Source organism: Phodopus roborovskii, unplaced genomic scaffold (genome assembly GCF_943737965.1).
Source record: "Phodopus roborovskii unplaced genomic scaffold, PHOROB, whole genome shotgun sequence".
NCBI classification, from domain to species: Eukaryota; Metazoa; Chordata; class Mammalia; order Rodentia; family Cricetidae; genus Phodopus; species Phodopus roborovskii.
Window position 1 is genome coordinate 192,464 of NW_026126484.1, and position 20,263 is coordinate 212,726.

The window sequence follows — 20,263 nt, forward strand, 5'->3', positions numbered from 1 at the left end:
ATTTATAAGCTTATTAAATATACTTAAAATCTACAAAAATTATGTGTAAAGGCTGAAAACTAAGAATAGAAAGGGGGTCCATCTGTGTAATAATGAGAAAGCTGTTATATAGGTCAGGAAAAGGCTCCAGATATATCAGACACCCTTAGGAAAACTTTGTTACAACAAACAGTAAATTTATTTGTTACTGTTATGTCACATGTTATTTAATTTTTTTTAATGAAAAAGGGATCTACATAGGAATAAAAAAATTAGGACGACTAAATGCATTTACAGATGTCTAGCTCTTTGACTTCTCCCCCCTTTCTTGGTTCTTGTTTACAAAATAGGTTCCCCTAGTAAAGGTCATAGATATTGGAAACTGTTGCTGAAATGTAAACCTCCTTTCTCTCAGGATCTGTAAGACCACTCTGTGTGTGTGTGTGTGTGTGTGTGTGTGTGTGTGTGTGTGTGTGTGTGTGTGATGGGTGTGGGTGATTGGGGGACCTATAAAATTCCAAGCAAAACTGTTATCTTAAAACTTGTAACAAAGATTAATAATTAAAAATCTCTATATAGGTAATTTTAATTTGCTACTGCATGCTTACGTGTAACTTAAAATCAACTCTTGTCATCTCCTTTTTGAACTAAAGGACAACAGTTCTCTAAAATATTTTGGATTAGAATAGTATTTTTCAAATAACATAATTATTTATTGATTCTTTGGGAATTTCACATCATGTACCCTGATCCTGCTCACCTCCCCATCCCTCTGCATTCTCCCCTCACCCTTACACCCCCCCCAATCAATTAATAAGAAAACAAAGCAAAAACTACCTCACTTCTCCATCTTTCCAACACCCTTCGTTCATCCCAGGAGCATTGAAAGTTGCAGTGTGTCTCACAGTATACCCTTCTGTCCACTTAGCCCCACCCACAAAAGGTTCATTGCAATGAGGCATTGGTCTGATTCTAGGCCTCTGGCACACCATAATCACTAGACTCTCACTGAAACTCATCTCAGGTATCTGGCTGTTAACCTGAGTCATGGGATTCCTCTGATTAGGATAGATTTCCTTTTCCTTCTTTCTTTCTTTTTTGTTTCTTTCTTCCTCCTCCTCCTTCTTTTTTTTTTTTTGGTTTTTAGAGACAGGGTTTTTCTGTATTGCTCTGGAGCCTGTTCTGGAGCTGGCCTCAGACTTACAGAGATCTGCCTGCCTCTGCCTCCTGAGTCCTGGGATTAAAGGTGTGTGCCACCAACACCCAGTCAGAATAGATTTTTATATGATGATTTTTTTCTCCTAAAAATTTTAGAATAAGCAGGTGGATCTCTGTGAATTCGAGTCCAGCCTATTCTAAAGAGCTAGTTTCAGGACAGGTTCTAAGCAATACAGAGAAACCATGTCTCCAAAAACAAAACAGAAACTCTCCAAAACAAAACAAAACAAAAAAACCCATTTAATAAATAAAATATATTTGATAGATAAAATTGATAATTCCTATGGTTTACTCAAGTTAACAACAACTGACTTAAAGATACATGTAGTTTCTTTGTCTTTCTAACTTATTAAACTTTAGCAATTTGGATGAATTAAGTCATACAAGAAACTATGATATTTTGCAATGGTATACAATGAAAGGACTAAAAAAATAAGGTTCCCATCTCTCTATGGACTATGTTTATGGTTTTATAAAGTTCTATAGAATACATTTATTATTTAAAGTTTTATGTAGTACCAAAAGAGCTTCAATTAAAAAAAGATTGTAATTTTGAGGCTAGAACTTAACAGTGATAAAACTATAAAATCCTAATTTTACTGAAGCTACTAGCATGTTATAAACTATTACAGATAATTAGGATGTGCAAATTAATGTTCCATCACCTTATAAATGATCCAATTCTTTAATGTGCTCAAAACTGTGCTAAACACAAATGTAATTTATTTTCAGGAACAAGCTTTATTTAGGCTTCTATGTATGTATGTTTTCAAGTTTAAGCCTGAAGCCAATAACTAAAAACAAATAAAATTTGTTGAAAATTGTGTGTACCTCATAAAAATCTGGTATAAATAAATATGTTAAATAACGGCCCTCAGATATCTGCTGAATATGGATTTTAAAAAGTTTAGCTGAAAAAGCTTCCCATGATAGACAAAGCTGCCAAATCCTAAAGGCAGTCCTAAGGCCTCCTCTACAGAAGACTATGGGCACAATCCATGCCCCCTGAATTATGGTAATGCTAACCAATGGGAAAGAACTGCTCCATGCCTGGCCTGCTGCCAGGACTGTGCCCAAACTATGGACAAGCAGAATATTGGAGAACTGACTGCCCCCTTTGCCTCCAAGGATTGGGCAGTCGTCTCTCAGTGTATGGCAATAAAAGAATAAATGCTGCCCTTTGTGACTGCTGAAGACTGAAGATGATCTTTGTCCCCAAGAACCCCATGACAGAACCTACAGTAACTGTCTAGGTACACTTCGGCCATTTTAATTGATATAGAAGCCACTTGGATTATACTTCCTGCTCAAATTTATCCTCAGATCTCTGATGATTGCTAACTGTAACTTTATTAGTTTAACAACAGCAAGCACCTAGCTACTCTGACCCTGGTTGATCCATTTTATATGTAAAATTCAGACCTTGATATTTCTAGAGCTACTAGGGTTTTCTGGGCAGCGGTGTGTGTGTGTGTGTGTGTGTGTGTGTGTGTGTGTGTGTGTGTGTGTGTGTGTGTGTAGCAGGTTCACACAGTTTATCTTGCTGACAAGCTTCATACTAAAAGAGATTTAGAGTTTCTAGGTTATGAGGGTATAGGACAGTGGTTCTCAATCTTCCTGAGACCCTTTAGTAAAGTTCCTCATGTTGTGGTGACCCCAAACTATAAAATTATTTTCACTGCTACTTCGTAACTATAATTTTGCTACTGATATAAATTGTAATGTAAATATTTTTGGTGATAGAGGTTTGCCAAAGTGGTCATGACACAGGTTGAGAACCACTGGTCTAGGAAAATGAGCTAAAAATCATGTAAAAATCTAAAGATATAATCATTGAATATAAAATTGTACAATTGTTAGCTGCAGGAGTTTTTCTTTTTACTTTTTCTTATTTTTTCTTCTTTTACATATCAATCTCAGTTCCTTCTCTCTCCCTCCCTCCCTTTCTCCCTCCCTCCCTCCCTCTCTCCCTCCCTCTCTCTAGTTTTTCATCTAGTTTCATCTAGACCACTGATCAGCTCTGTCTTGCCAGCTGCTCCCCAAATAATCACACAGAGACTTATTTCTAATTATAGATGTTTGGCCAATAGTTCAGCTTTATTACTAGCTAGCTCTTACATTTCAAATTAACCCATATTTCTTATCTATGCTCTGCCACATGGCTCAGTGCCTTTTTTCAGTATGGCAAGTTCATCTCCTGATTCCTCTTCATTTCTTGAAATTCCAGAGACTCCTCCTCTTCTTCACGCTCTCTTTTTGTCTGCCATTCCCACAAAACCTCTACCTATCCATCTATTGGCCAGTCAGCTTGCTTATTAAACCAACCACAGTGACACACACACACACACACACACACACACACACACACACACACACACACAGAGTGTAAGGGAATATTCCACATTATAGGCAGGTTTGTACCTTCATTGAGGAAATGGATGTGCCACATCTGACATCCTTCATTTAAATTAGTGTAGAATCAGATCCTCTGCAGCTCTTTGGTGGCAAACAGCTGGCCAATGTTGTGCAGGGCACCTGGGCATTATAAAGGGCAGCTGCAACCAAGCTTCAGTCTCTTTTATTTTCCTTTTTTTTAGGGGTGACCCATTATTGAAAACTTTAAATACTCTTCAGATAGACCATCATGTCTTAAATCAAGGCTCTTAGAGTAGCCTGCACAGAAAACTAAGCTAGTCAGCAGGGAGTATCAATCTCCTTCCAATTACACTTATTTATTAATTTTGGAAAAGGCAAATCCACAATATATTACTCAGCATAGAAACTATAGACAGATATAAAACAAAAACTTTACTGGATATTTGTTAGTTTGTCTTATATATACAGTGTTTACTCCTGCAGAAATGTTCACAAATAAAACATCAGTGAACTGTTTCAGTGCATTTAACTGTTGTGATTGGTGCATTGTGCATCTAGTAACTGACTGTACAGTACATGTCATTCTTTCACAATTCTGTACAATTTTTCTATGGATGGAAACTTATAGACACTTTGAAGAGTTCCAAAATGGACTGTGGTACTAACATTTAGCAAGTACAGCACTAGGTAAAATATAAGGAATTTCTTGGACTAAAAGGATTAAATCACTATGAATTTTGATAAAGTTTACCAAATTCATCTTCATGCTTCCAGCCATGGTAGCAGTAAACCATTTTTACAAATCCTACTTAGAGCCATTTTCCCAGTGCTTGAGAGATGGTTCACTTCAGAGCACTAGCTGGATTTGCTGACCATCCAGGTTTAATTCCTAGCAACCATGTTTTGGTTCAGAACTATAAGTCTTACTCCATTCTCTAATGGGGCATTAGATGGCCTCTTCCTCTAGAGGCACCAGGCATGAACAAGTTATGTAAACATAATGCAGGCAAACTATACATCCACAAGGAATGAATACAAATATTAAAAAGTTAGACAAAATAAACTCCTTTCCAAAGAGTAGCAATTTCTTTGCTACTCTATATCACTATAGAGTATATAGAGGTTTCTATATGACTATAATTTGCTAAGGTCTCCCTCTCTCTCTGCTCAAGGCTTGAGTCACCAAGAACATAATCTGAGAATAAACACATGTTTAAACTGCTTTGTGGGATTATGTCTTACTCACAAAGTTGTAGAACTGAGACTTTTTTCACACTCATTGAACAGAAAAATGAGAGAGATAGTTTTCACAATTTCTCTCATTGAGCATGCCAACACTCAGCCAGAAGTCCATCCCTGTGAATCAACACAAGGGGACTAAAAGTTGCATAACCAAGGGTCATAAATTCTTGAATATTTATCATCAAGGATTTGTATCCGAAAGAGAAACTTAAAAATAGAGAGAAAGCACAATCTGTCCAATAGAAGAAAAGAAAACAGAGCATCAGCAGGAGGACACTCTGAGCAGCTCTCAGCTCAGGGGGAGTTCTGTAGAGAAGCTTGGAGTTCTGAAGGTAGAGGACATGCTGGTGATGCTTGTGGAGAAGAAGGACCATGTAGCCACTGGCCCCTCCCATGGCACCCTGAAACACTGCATCTCTCAGGACCATGAGAGGGAGAACAATCCACTTTGTTTTCTGACTTTCTTGCATAAAATAACAATAGTTGTCTTCACTCTTAAGCTGTGATGTATTCAGGCTTCTACTTGTGATGGAATGGATTAAGTTCATACTTACTAAAGCACTGAGCATCCAAAAGAGTGAAAAGATTGGAAGGATGTGCCATGCAGACTTTGGTTTGAACCTCCTCCACCCAGATGCTCTGGGACTGATGATGATGGCCTGGACCACAGTGAGGAGACTGCTGGTGCAGATGGAGACTCCACGGGCCACCCTATCTAGGTAAATGATGATCTTACAGCCTCTGTCATCTAGGAAGTTTCGCAAACCCAAAGCTGCCATTGTCTTTGGCAATCCTTTTGCAAAAAGGATTATAATGTTTGCAAAGGCCAAGTGGATGAGAATAAGGTGTATGGGTTTCTTCCCAGGGCCTCCCCACCAACTGAACATACAATTCATAGAAACTGAAATATTCCCCAGAAAACCAACCATAATCATGAAGAGGAAAATTATTTCCTTAATAAACTTCAAAACCATTTTTTCCTTCCTAGGTAGAAAAATTTTGTGTCCAGGATGCAAAATCCTTTTCAAGAAAGCATCAGTAATGACAGACATTGATCTGAAAAGCATATTGTGCACAATAGCATTTCCTGGTGTGCAAGAGACAGTGAGAGACATATGTAATATTGCAGGTTAGGACCTTGAAATTTCCCCAAGTGTGGACCCTGGGATATTGTGTGTGCTCTGACAGGAGAGTTAGATAACTACTACTCAAAGTCTAAAGTTTTAAAGGGAATTTTTATTTTTTTATTTTTGAGCTCTATACTAGCAAAATTGACTTGTTCAAGGTGTGTGTCTGTCTCTCTCTCTCTCTCTCTCTGTGTGTGTGTGTGTGTGCGTGCATGGATTATCCTTGTTAATTCTCAACATAACTGAATTGAACTCTAATTTCTCCAATCAACATTTCTTCCTTTGTTTCTCATTCTATTGTATCATATTTCCCCACTCAATTCCCAAAGCTCATGCTGAACCCGTGTGGCTTCCCCATATCATGCTCACAGATACTGGGATTTCCTCCTTGGTCAACACGTGTAACACCTCTCAGGTCTAGTAACTTTTACTTCCACACTGCCTCCTCCTTTGTTTGATAATCTTTTCTTATCTGCATTTTCGCTAATATAATGATTTTTAGATTTGCCTTTGGGTTCAAAGCTTTATAAGTTCTCTTCTATGTCTTAATATTTTACAAGTTTCTATACTGACTGACTATTCTGTGACTTCACTCCAAATAAATGCTTACTAGTTATTTTTTTATGGTAGTCCTCAATGTGAAGTCTAATTGCACAACTTTTTCCAGATAGGTCCTGACATTTACATCTGAGTCATAAAAAGATATACTGAAAAATTCATACCCGCCAGGTTGCAGCTAGGGAGCATGTATAGCAGAACCCTGTAGTGCTTCTGATGAGATGGCTTAACAGATAACTGTGAATCCAGTGGGTGACTTCAGGGCATTTGTGACTCCAGTGATTGACCTGTCAGGACATCTAGGGAGCATGGATCGCGTCTCCACCAGGGGAGAATTAGGTAGATAGAAGAAGGGGATTGATGAGGTGTTAGTTGCCGCTATGAGATAAGTGCAGTTCATGACTTATGGCTCCTCAAGTTTGGCTACGTACAGTACATACTGGTGTGAGTAGGAATTCTCCCATCAAAGAAGTCATGGTGGCGTCTGTCTCTGTGGGGCCTTGTGAGCAACAGTTATGTCAGTTTGCTTTGCATCCTGCTTCCCCTGTTTTTTTCTAACCTGTTTTTTCAGGCAGGCTGTGTTGTTCTACATCAGTCTGAGCTGATTACAGAACTTTAGATCTCAGCAGGATGCTATTCTTCATGTTCAGGAACTCCGTTCTCATTTCTCAGGGATTTATGGTAAACATTGGGTGCCTTTTCTAGAACGAGAGGATTCTGGATATTTCATGAGTTTGTGTGTTCTGAGTACTTTGAATGACTCTGTTCCCTTGTCCCTGTGAAACTTACAGGATTATTTTAAATGTCTATCTTGATGATATCACCTTTGACTTGCATAAACTGAGCCATGTTCCCATGTTTGTGTTTGTCTTGCCTTATGACTCTAGAAATGTCAGTTACTGCCTTTCAACTGCTCCTGTGATGGAGGGGTAATTACTTCCTGCATTTCCAGTGAATCCTAGAAATCACTACACCATCCCAAATATCTGTGCATAATGAAATATGCTCCAGACATTAATAGCAAGCACATCAGCATTCATTAACAATTTAGAGTAAAAATTAAGTGTTTAGTCAGAGATTGGAATCTGTTTTAAAAAATCCCATCAATAATTCACCTCAAATCCTGATGGAAAATGTTAACATTTTTCTGTTTGTTTAATGTTTGATTTCCTGGCGGGGGGTTTCGTGCTTTTCTGGTCTTCTCTGTTTCCTCCCAAATTTTCAGTATTATTTCAGAACAGATTCTGTTCTAGTAAGCGATTCCTCTACTGGAGTGGACTGTCAGAGGAGGGAGAGGCGACTCATCTTCCACATTATAATGGGAATGCTGTAGGACATTAATATAAAAGACAGGATGGACTTACGTTTAGAAATATGGATGATCCCTCGTCTGGAAAGAAACACCAAGAACCTGATGTAGGTTCTACTCATCCATTTTAGTTTTCTAAAAAGTAGTAAATGACAAAAACAGATTATTTCTTTTTGCTGCTTAGCACAGGAATAAAACTGCAATGAGCTATTTCAGAATGTCCTTGATCACAGCTTCAATCATTTATAGCAGGATTTCTCAAGATGGTAATAACTGTTACACTCAGTGGTTTATATTTCTCCACACAAGGCAGTCATGCAAACACTGTAGCTGATATAAATATGTACAATAGTATGCCATAGATTGCAGTGACTAAGGATGGATACATAAGGAAAACTTTCTGTAAATTAGGGTTAACGATGTTATTGTAAAAGAAAACACATGCCAATATTTGAGAAGTGGAAATGCACCCAAAGTGTAGAGTACCAGTGTTAACAAACACCAAGGATGCTGTTGGAGTCATAGTGTTGGCAAACACAGCAGGTTAAAAGAAAAAGATGCACATTCATACAGCAGGGACATGTGTTCAACTATGTTCATAGCAGCATTATTTGTAATAGCTAGAATGTAGAAGCAAACTAAATGCCCCTCAACTGAAGAATGGATGGAGAAAATGTGGCACATTTACACAATGGAGTACTACTCAGCAGAAAAAAAAATGGAATCCTGAAATTTGCAGGCAAATGGATGGAACTAGAAGAAATCATCCTGAGTGAGGTATCAAGTCACAAAAGACAAACACAGTATGTATTCACTCGTATGTGGTTTTAGACACAGAGCAAAGGATTACCAGCCTATAATCTACACTGCTAGAAAAGCTAGGAAACAAGGGGGACTCTAAGAGAGACATACATGGTCCCCTGGAGAAGACAAAAGGGACAAGAGCTCCTGAGCAAATTGGGAGCATGGGGGGAGGGGAGAGGGAATTAGGGGGAAGAGGAGGAAAGAGGTGGGCATGAGGAAACAGGAAGATGGAGTCAGGGAAACAATAGAGGAGAGCAAGAAAAGAGATACCATAATAGAGGGAGCCATTATAGGTTTTAAGAGAACTCTGGCACTAGAGAAAACGTCCAGAGATGTACAAGAATGACCCCAACTAACAATCTAAGCAATAGTGGAGAGGCTACCTTAAATGCCCTTCCCAGATAATGAGATTAAGGACAACCTTATATGCCATCCTAGAACCTTCATCCAATAGCTGATGGAAGCAGAAGCAGACTCCCACAGCTAAACACTGGGCTGAATACCTGGAATCCAATTACAGAGAGGGAGGAGTGATGAGCAAAGGATTCAAGACCAGGCTGCATAAACCCACAGAAAGAGCTGACCTCAACAAGGGGGAGCACATGGACTCCAGTCTGATAGCTGGGAAACCAGCATAGGATTGACCCAGATTCCCTGAATATGGGTGTTTGTTAGGAGAACTAGGCAGTCTATGGGGCCTCTGGTAGTGGATCAGTATTTATTAATAGTATACAAACGGACTTTGGGAGCCCATTCCACATAGAGGGATACTCTCTCAACCTAGACACACAGGGGAGGGCCTAGGCCCTGCTCCAAATGATATGACAGACTTTGAAGACTCCCCATGGAAGGCCTCACCGTCTCTGGGGATGGGATGAGGGTTAGTGGAGAGAACAGGGGAGGATTGGTGGGTGCAGGAACTGGGATTGACATGTAAAACAAGCTTGTTTCAAATTAAAAAAAATATTTTTCTTTTCTCTTGTAATTTTTGAAACCAAATCTCCCCACCTAAACCAGAATATCCTTGAACAACAATTACCTTGCTCAGTCTCTCTAGTGCTGACCTTACAGGAGTGTATCATGTATCTCCAGGGTTTGAGGAACATGTGAAAACATTTTAAATTCTATTGATTCCTTAAAAAGAAAAGAAAAGACAAAAAGAAAGAAACCTTACTCAAAGTCCCACCCAGAGCCCTGTCATGTATTCCATCCTGAGGATGGATAGCAATGCCTCAGCATTTCTGTTCCATTTCTCTGTCTCCAGGAGTGAGTCTCCTCAGATCTTTCTAGAGCCAGGGACCGGCTGTGTTAGGGAGAGAAGGAAAGTGGAGGTCCTGAGTCTCACAGAGCTGAGAGAGAGGAAGAGAGAGAGAGAGAGAGAGAGAGAGAGAGAGAGAGAGAGAGAGAGAGAGAGAGAGAGACTACTGCTGTTATGACACTCTCCACGGCACAGCTGAGGGAATGGGAGATCTTACCTCCATGGACTCACCTGGACCTCTGTGGTGCAGACAGGCTCTGGAGCAGCTCTGGGAAGGTGACACTTGCCAGGTCATATTTGTACTGTCAGGATCTTTGGGGCTCTTGGCTGCCATCAGGTATTGCAGACTTCAAGTTTCATGTTGTCACAGTGTCAGGGGGAAGGGAGGCCTCTGCAGAGCCCCAGTCCCTGAAGCACAGCTTCCCCTCTCTCCACAGTTACTACATCTGTTTTGCTCAGAAGTTATTTCAAGCTAATTATGGTTTAATTACTTTGACAGGAAGGATGTGAGGTGAGAAAACGAACAGGTAACTAAGTTTCTGTGTACAGAGCTCCCTGCATCTCCTGACTGGTTTTCATCTTCCCAAAGTGCCAAGCTATGGGCTGGCAGGGACCAACTTCTGACACACAATGAAGTCACTTGCTCTTCTTTCTTCAATCCCTCCTTATACAGAATTAGAACAAATGATGCTCAACACTGCGATTCATGTGGGAGTCTTAAACGCGGGCTAGAACAAATTTAGAGTCCTTTTTTCTACCTGTGTCTGTGGTAGTGAAGGTCTTTGATGTAAGTGACTGTGATATCCTGCACATTATATACGGGGTTTGAAATGAATGCCTTCTTGACCTTATTCCAAAAACAATATTTACTCATCATAAAAATTCAATGACATTTCTAAAACTCCAAGACTGGACCTTCCATATACATTTATTCTAGTTCCTAGGAGGCCCTACCTATGCCAGATGGAAAATGATGTAAATGAATGTACAGGGCTAGGATCAGAAGTGATGACATTATGATCTTGTTCTTGAAGAGAAAGCCCCATTGGGTTGACATAGGAGATGAGCTGCAGGTCACGGCTCTTACTTTGTGCCCTGCATGATGGTATCTCCATATAATAGGTGCACCTGACATATACTAGAAGCTCAAAATGCTTCTTCTGTAAATGAAATGACAGCTTCTGAGGAAACCAGAATTTATATCCTCTCTATTGAATGCGGAATCCAGGAACATGGAAACTAGGTTGTGCATTATGTATGTCACCATGGGCAGAAAAATAAGGGTTGTTGGCCAAAAGGTCCCATGGATTCACCAAACAATCCAGGTCATTGCCAAGACTATAGGTTGCTTCCCTAAAAACTGACACCAAGGCTCCAATGCTTAATATATCACCTACACTATTCACTGAACTTGGAGATGTCAAATCTATGCCTACATAGAAGTTTCTTTGTTCCAGCATCTTTGTTACAGGGAGGTACTCTGCATGCTCTCAAAAAGGAAACATAAACACCAACTCAGCCACAAACCATTCATCTACAATGGTGTACTTCCAGCAAGATAAGCTAGGATAATGGTAGCACAAAGCTTGAGGCAGTGACTCACTCCATAAGATGAAACCCATGCTTCACACTGCTTGGCTAACCAAGAACATAAGAAAAAATATCCCAGGGACCTAGGGTAAAGCCAAATAATACTTGTTGGAAAAAGGGGAAAATGTAGTGATAAAATGATTCCTAATAACATTGTGGTATATTCATAGAACAGAGTCTTGTTCAGCCATTATCAGAGAAGCTTCCTCCTGCAGAAGATGGAACCAAATACAGAGACCCACAGTCAGACATTACCCAGACAGCAAGAGACCTTGGAACCCACACCCCTAAATGTGATGCCTCTATCAAATCCCTGATCCCAGAGCTCAGGGAACCCCACAGAAGAGAATGTTTAAAAAGCTTTAGAGCAAGAGGGGATGGAAGACACCAAGAAAACATGTAAATCAACACGGGCAAAGCTCATAAGATCTCACGGAGAGTCAGGCAGCATACACAGGGCCTGGAAGAGTCTGTACCAGGTCCTCTGTGTTTTTCCAGTTTTTATGGGATCCCTGGGTGTGTGAATGAGTGGGCCTCTGATTCTTGTTCCATCCTTTAGGTTCCTTCCTTCTGCTTGTTGGTCTTTTCTAACTTCAATGTGATAAGTCTTTTTTATCACACACACACACACACACACACACCTATAGACTCACAAACATACATGCACCCATACAAAATGGAAAATGAAAAACAAAACAAAAAACCCACACCACAGGAGGCCACTATTTCTTTAAGTAAAATAGGAAACAAACTCTCAAAACAAGTGGCTTTACTGAAGGTTTGGATAAACCAGGAAGAAAGACTCCTCCTTTCTCCCCCCTTTCTCTGTAGCAACATCACAGTTTATAACAAAGAAGGAAATGCAGGAAAGGTGCCTGTGTCATAACAACTGTGTGAAGCCTTGGTGAGGGGCAAGTTCTTCCTCTGACAGTGCCAGGGCTTTAGCCTTTCTCCTTCCCAAGGGTGGGACTCACACCTGGGCAAATGCCAAATCTTTGCATTTACAATGCAAAGGAGGGAACACATTTTTCCTTTTAGAGTATCTGCTTTCCTGCCAGGACCATTACATGCTGACCGCTCTTTTTCTGTTGGTCTCATGCTGTTGGCAGCTGGAAGAGTATGAGAAATAGGTAATGCCAGGGTATTTTCCTGACGTGATAACCATGGAAACATTGAGAGGATATTATGTGGATGAGCATTAGTTCTTCCTGTTTTGTTTGTAGCTGTAGATTCTTGGCAGTAGGGTCTCCTTCAGTTTCTTCCAAGTAAGCTAGAGATCCAATGTAACATGATGATCACAGTGAAGGGGGAGACACATAAGAATCTGTCCAACATCCATGCAGGGAAATGTTTCTGCCAACTGGAATATCCATTTGGATGATTTAGCAATCTATTTTGTGTTGCTATATAAATTTGAGATTAAAAACTTCATGAAAATGTCTGTTTGGATCACAAGTCTTATAACTGAAGGTTGACATAGCATAGCACTGTCATGGTGAGGGCCTCCTGGATGCTTCTCCATGTAGTTAAGAAACAAAACCAGAAATGACTACACACAGAAGGGGCCAAGTGTGTGATGTGGTCTTTCCATATAATCCACTCCCATAAGAATGACTTAATCCTAGACATCTCTATTAAGTGCTAATGAAGAGTCACCAATGAGCTGATTCCATTCCAAATAAGGTTCTACCTCCTCAGTATTACCAATGGGTGTCACATGTCTAGCCTATAGATCTCTGGGAGACCATTAAATAATATTGAAACTACAAAAGTTGCTTGATATGAAAATAAAATTTAACATATCTAATATCTGTCTTCTTAATCTGAACATACAATCCAGCCCTCCAAATCATTTCCATTTAATGCATTATCATAGATATTTACCCAGGATTTCAAGTCAAAAATCTCTCACACTTCACATCCTAATCTTCAGTTCTTTATTAAATTATTAGGAATCTAGCTAAATCATACTATCTCTATAACTACTACCCCCAAATCCAAAGTTCTCACACCTTCACATCTACAGAGATTTCTTGGTCACATACCACAGGAAGACATCGTGCTCTTGCACCTTTCTGTTCAAGAGAACCTGCTCTTGCACAGGGATTTTGAGGTTGAGCTGCCACATTTTTCCATGTACCAAGCCACCCTTTCCCCAGGCTCATCCCAGATGACTAGGCATAGGGAGTGCAGGAATAGAACTGGTCCTCCCTGATGTAAGGTTGCTCTAACAAGCACCTTCTCCTCAGGGCCTCTCATTGGCCTTGCTAATCCATGTAGCCCTTTTGTTGGCTTTCCTTTCCTGTGACATTTGTACCACTCTCTGAAGGCTCTCCTGGCCTGACTCTGCTCATAGTCAACTTGGATCTTGCACACTTAGTCTTATTTTGCATTAGCACATTTCTCTCACACTTTTCTGTGTTATACCTTTCTCCTGCCAATTGTGGCAGGCATGGCACCAAGAGGTGGCTTTTAAAATGTGCCATAATCTTCCATTCTTATACTGAAAGTTCTTCAGTGGCCTCCTATTGTTCTCATAACCAAACCTGCACATTGTGTCTATTACTAGGATTTCTGTAGCACAGACCTGATCCACATCTCATCATTTGCATGTCTTCCTTCTGTGAGACGTTAAGAATGTTCTTCATTGATGTCCACAGGCAAAGTATTACATTTCTGCTTCATTTTTGCTTTTGTGAGGGGATTGTGTCCTTGGTCACAATTCTATGTAAAGCAAGAAGGATTTTCCATAGATATCACTTCAAAATAAATCAAATGTTTTGAGTGTTTAAATACAAAAAGATATTTTCAATCAAAGAACCCTTGAATATATTCCAAATAATTGACAATTTAGTTTGAAGAACTACGTATTTTTATTTTATTGCTAAGTTGTTTTTAATTTTAAATAAAAATATAACCACATAATTTCCTCCTCCCCTTTTCTCCCTCCAACCTCTTTCATGTACCCAGTCCCTTGCCTTCTTGCAAATTCACCATCTTTCTGTCCTTTTTCTTTGATTGGTGTGTGCATGTACATGTGTGTGTATGTGTGCTCCTAATTACATAGCTACAAGGGTCTCAGATCATATGTTACTTGAATGTATATGATTGCCAGCTGACCACATGGTATTGGAAATATTAAGTATTAAGAGAATCTGAGATAACTGATGTGTATACTGTTGCACGCCTTTAATCCCTGAACAGAGAGAAAGGCAGAGGCTGGCAAATCTCTGTGAATTTGAGCCTAGCCTGGTCTACATAGTGAGTTTAAGGATAGACAGTCTTATATAGTACTACCTTGTTTTAAGAAAAAAAGCAACACAAAATGAAAATGAGTTAAATTATGAAAATAAAGATGTTCTAAGAAATATTTCCTTTTGAGATTAAAGCTGATTTTCCTGTTCCTTCAAAAGATGACAGATTGGTTATCTTTTCCTGTAATATGTCTATTTAGTTATTGGCAAAATAAAATAAAACCCATTGCACAAATGGATGCAAAGGAACATGAAAAAGAAAAGAATCTGTCCAGTTTTCTAGACTTCTGAGTAGGTCTTAGATTGCCTAGTACAGGTTTTATATAAAATAATACAAACCTATTTTTAAAACCCTAAATTAACGTAATAATCCTACATGTTAGTGCATTGGGGCAAAGCTAATTCCCACCAGAGCAGCTGAGAACTCAGTATTTCACTATGTCCTTGAGGCTGGGTGCCTCACCAGTCAGAGTAGTCTCACCAGTCAGAGTAGTCTCACCAGAGCTGTCTCTCACCAGAGCTGCCTATCACTGGGCCCATAACTGGCAGTTAGTCCATGAGGCAGACACCTCAGTTGTTCCACTTAGGCTCTAGAAGCCTGGAAGTTTGCTAGACAGCCACTGGTTCTGCTCTCAGCAAAGGAATCAGCCCCAGCAGCAGCAACAGAGCAAATCAACTCAGAGTCAGAGGGAAGGCCAAGCAAGCATAAGGCAGGAAGATCTTCCCTTAGACACACCTTTTCAATGGGCAGTAGCCACTAGGGAACACCCACAATCAGGATGGGGCTTCCCATGTCAATCAAGACAGAACAATTCTTCTGTTGGCCTCCCCACACAGATGATTCTGATTTGTGACACATTGACATAGAAAATAACCATAACAGTGGACTTTAATCTATGTTATCAAAACATCAAGAACCTAGTTTACCTCAGCAAAGAGCACTGTTTCAGAGACCCACTGCCTGGCCTATCCCTTGCTTTAGCTGGGAGTTTCAACTCTTAGACCAGGAAGTAGTGCAGCAGCCTTAGCTTCTCCCCAGGCTCAGTTCTAAGCTACACAGAGAACAGTGAAAGCCTATTCTCTGTAAGATCTGTTTGGGTTTTTCCATTTTTCCTTGGCAGGAACTGCAGTGAGCTGATGGACAGCTTTGGTGAACAGTCAGTCCTTCAGAGTCCTGGATCCCTTCAGGAGCCACACCCACACAGCCCAGAGCAGACAGAAAGAAGCCTTCCTGGGATGTCTGCAGTGCTATGTGTTTAGGAGTGAGTTGTCCAGGTGGGTTTTGGACCCTCTGGGTTTCCTGGGCCTGAGGCTGTGGAGTTCCCTAGGTCCTCTGTCCTGCCAATTGTCAAGGCTGTGCCAACTGGCTTCCACCAGACAGATTCTCTCTACATGCTCAGTACTGCAGTCCCGTTGTCTGAAGCTCAACAGGGTGCATTTTGCAGCATCAGGGAAGAGGAGTCTGGCATTCAGGGAGGAGAGAAATTTAGACCTAAAGAACACTGGAGTATTTAATACAGGTCATAGTGAGTGACTGGAAGTGAGGTGGAAACTCCAGTGTAGACATTCTGTCAGTAAAGTATTTACCCATCAGTGTGCCAATGAGGCCCTGGCCTTGAGCACCATCTCCAGACATGCAGCAGAGAGAGAGAGAGAGAGAGAGAGAGAGAGAGAGAGAGAGAGAGAGAGAGAGAGAGAGAGAGACCCCATTGGCCAGAGACTTTTGTGGTGGTACCTTAAGGTCCAACCTGATTATAATTGTTCCATAGCATCTATACTGGCCTCTCATATTTTGGGATTTAGCAACATCAAACAATTGTTGATCCAAATTGCTGGGCTGTGGTGACTTGATTTGTCTCACTGTCATCTTCCCGTTGCCCTGCATGCTTAGCTCAGATAAGGATCACCCACACTATTTTACTCTTTTGCTCTGGCTTTGGAGAAAAATGAAGCGTTGTAGTATCTTTTTTTTTTTTTTTACGGTGCTATTGAGAGAGTCCAACAGTCACATGGCAGTGGTGATGGAATGGGAAGTAGTAAGATTCCACTTTCCACCTAAATAGAAACCCTGAACTAGTCTTAAGATTGCACAATGCCAGACTTCTTAAAAACAAGAAATCTATTATTATAATATTTAATTTAATGTTGTGATAGAACATTAAGACAAAAGGCAATTGGGTGGGGAATGATGTAATTCCAGCATTTGGGATTCTGAGTCAGCTTGTGTTATGTCCTAACTGCCTGGTCAGCCTTGGGCACATAGCAAACATTATATCCCCCAGTTCTAAAATTCATCATGGGAAATCAGCTTACACTATGCATACCCTTGGCTCACGGAGAGTAGAGGTAGAATATAATTTCTACACTTCTCCATGTGCAAGACATTAGGAACACAGATGTCCCTGCTAATCAGAACATTGGGGGTTGAAACCAGCATAACCAGGTTCTAAACATGTTTTAATATTTAGTGAAATACAGTCAAACCTGGAGCTGTGAAGGTAGAGGACATGCTTGGGATGCTTATAAAGGTAGAAAGCCATGGACCCACTGCTCCAGCCCATCAGACTCTGAAAGATGACATCCCAAAGAGCCATGAGAGACAGGAATAGCCACTTGATTATATGTCTTGATTGCATCATATAGCAGTGGCCAATGAATGTTCCAGGTACAGATGTGTTCAAGCCACCCCTTGCTTTGATGTAGCAGAGCAAGCTGGAACTTATGAGAACATTAACCATCCAAAAGATGAGGAGAAAGGGAAGAACTTGCTGTGAGGTCTGTGGTTTTAGCTTTGTCTAAAGAGTGGTCCTGGGACTGATGGTGACAGCTTGGACCACACTGAGGAGACAGGTGGTGCAGATGGAGAGGCCCTGTGACATCCTTGCCAGATAAACCACAGCTTTAAAACCAATATCTCTTAGAAAGTTTTTGAAATAAAATACTGTGGTTTTGTCTTTGATTTCCAATCATTTCTGATTGGAAAATGCCAAGTAGATGAGGATAAGGTCCAAAGTCCCCAAGGAAGAAATGGAAAGATGTCTCACAAATATTGGAACAGCTTTTATCTTCAAGGTACTTTTTAACCTAGGTGGACACAAAAACTTAGCTAAGAGTCACCATTGTTTGAGAAACCCACAAGCAGGGCTGTTGCACAAGTTCCTTTGAAAAGTTTCAACTCCTGTCCAGGGAAGGAGAGTGACCTCTGTGCCCCTGCTAGTGAAGTTTAGTGCCCCTGCAGTGACTGTTGAGGTTTTCCATTTCTTGCAAGGAGCTGATAACAGGTTTGTGAACAGCCCCTTGCAGGGAGCAGATGGACAGGTTTGGTGAGCAGCCCTTTGCTACACTGCAGAAAAGCCAGGTGATGCAGACAGGGCACTGACAGAAGCCTCCCCTGGAAGCCTGCAGCACAGGTAGACTGGATAAGGTGGGGACAGGGTGAAATCTGGACCCTGTGTATTCTCTTGGCTGGGAGGTTGTAGAGTCCCCAGAGCCCCAATGTCCTGTTGCCACACAATGCCAGACTATGTGAGCTTTTGCAACTAGCTGAATGAGTTGTGGGAACTCATTCAGTCAATAGCCTTTGGGGTACTGGCCCTTTAAGGCATTGTCTTAGGTGCTATAAGAGGCAGAAGAATCATGTTCTCTCTCTCTCTCTCATGTGGTGGTCGGAGATCTGATTGCAGTATCCTGCTCCCCTAGGCCGGAAGACTGCAGTGTCTCTCTACCTTTTTTTTTTTATTTGTGAATGTTACCCAAATAAATATTTGATATCCTTTTATTTGGGCTCCTTTGGACTCTCTTATTCTGGTGTCCAACATGGGGCATGAACCCATGACCCTGAGTTTATGAGTCTCATGCTCTACTGAGTGAACTAGCTGTACTTGGATGCCCTATGAGGTCAGGCTCCTGCTACTGCAGGGTAGCAGACTGATCTAAGATGGAGGTGTCTGCCTCCAGAGTGGATGCTGCTTAAGTTACATAGACCCATGGTGATAGCTGAATGATCCAACAATCAGCTTTCCATGTTATGGAGACTGCAAGAATGGAAGCGGGCTGAGCAGAAGACAGTAAGTTCAGGTCCAGAGTAGCAGCAAGATACTGCCTTCTCCAATCACAAAACTCCAGGTATTTGTGTTGCTGATGTCCTCGTTTGGTGCCCTGAGCTGGGTGCAGGAAAAATTCTTCGCCTCTATTGGGCACATGGTTGACCTGATTTATTCACAGAAGGACCTAGTACAATCTCTGAAAGGGTACATCCTTGTGGAAGATCCAAACTCTCCAAAATTAAGAGCTGGGCCAGTAAAATGGAAGCCCTTGACCAGCAAGTAGTTGCTGACTCTGAGGGCAGCCTAGCTCATCCTGTAAATGCCTTTAAGCTGGTTAATCAGTTGAACACAGACTGACCTGCACTGCAGGAGTTTGTTCTGTAGGACTCAGATGCAGGTTTTATCACCAACCTCTCAGTGCAGCAGCTGATGAGGACTTCCCCCACTAATGAGGATGAGTCTGGAGCTGCCAGAGTGCTAATGAGACTTCAGGACATCTACACACTGGACCCAGACACGATTTCTAGAGGGGAAGTTCCAGGAACAAAGTATCAAGCCATGTTCAGTTACGTTGGGATGGACCCTACAATGAAGGAGATTATTATCCTACTGTGCTCTGGATGAAACAGGTGCTGAAACAGGGTGATGCTGTGGAGGAGGCCACCATAACAAAATTCCTGGTGCTGGACTGCCTCCCAGAGAGGGATGTTTATGAGACCCAGTGTTGTGGGAAGGGCATCAAATTGATGCCCCAGAAGCAGAATAAGCTTTCTGTAGTTACCATCATGGCAACAGGGTACCACACAGCTCCTCATTGTTCCCTTTAAAGAGGAAGATGAGTGGGACAGCCTACATATCGTCAGATACTATAGTGTGATGTTGGATGAAGAAATCGAGAGGATCAGGGCAATCATGAAACCCGAAATTGCACAAGGCACTGCTAATGATCCCAAGACAGGTGCCCTCACTGTTGCCAGCTACAGAGTTCCCTAAAGCTCTTGGCTAGAAGAGGATGATAGCCATGCTGTGGTCTGAGTGAACAGTTGGATACAGCATATCACAGTGTTGACAACGAAGACTGTAGAACTATTGCAGGTCACAGACTGTGGATTAGGAGGGCAGTACAAACCACAATTTGGCTTCTCTAGGAGACCTTCATACTATATGAGTGATGTAGAAGCTGGAGGTGCCAGTGTCTTCCCTGGGAGCTGCAATTGACCTAAGAAGGGCACAGCTGTATTCTTGTACAACCTTTCCCACAGTGAGGAAGGTGATTATCATACAAGACATGTAGCCTGCCCTGTGCTTGTAGGCTGCAAGTGGGTCTCCAATAAGTGGTCCATTGGATGAATGAGGACAAGAGCTCTTGAGGCCATGTGGAACAACAGAAGTTGTTTGAAATCCTTTTCTGCTCGGTTGTTTCCTGGCCCCACAGTCCAAGTCATCTCTAAGTTTAGCATGACAGATTTCCTTTCTCATTAGCATTAGCCACCAACACCCGT

At 41.2% G+C, this 20,263-nt stretch overlaps 1 protein-coding gene and 2 pseudogenes across 1 annotated transcript; 1 reads left to right on the forward strand and 2 right to left on the reverse strand.

Annotated features, from left to right (window-relative positions):
• Positions 1-4,849: 4,849 nt before the first annotated feature.
• Positions 4,850-5,824, reverse strand: LOC127229596 (vomeronasal type-1 receptor 4-like). Its single transcript, XM_051194681.1, is given in 2 exon segments — positions 4,850-4,918; positions 4,920-5,824. Coding segments are annotated over 2 exon segments (939 nt in total). The 5' UTR covers positions 5,790-5,824.
• An 11,205-nt stretch (positions 5,825-17,029) lies between these two features.
• On the reverse strand, positions 17,030-18,548 carry LOC127229597 (putative vomeronasal receptor-like protein 4; annotated as a pseudogene).
• Positions 18,549-18,652: 104 nt separating this feature from the next.
• Positions 18,653-20,160, forward strand: LOC127229598 (prolyl 4-hydroxylase subunit alpha-2-like; annotated as a pseudogene).
• Positions 20,161-20,263: the final 103 nt, after the last annotated feature.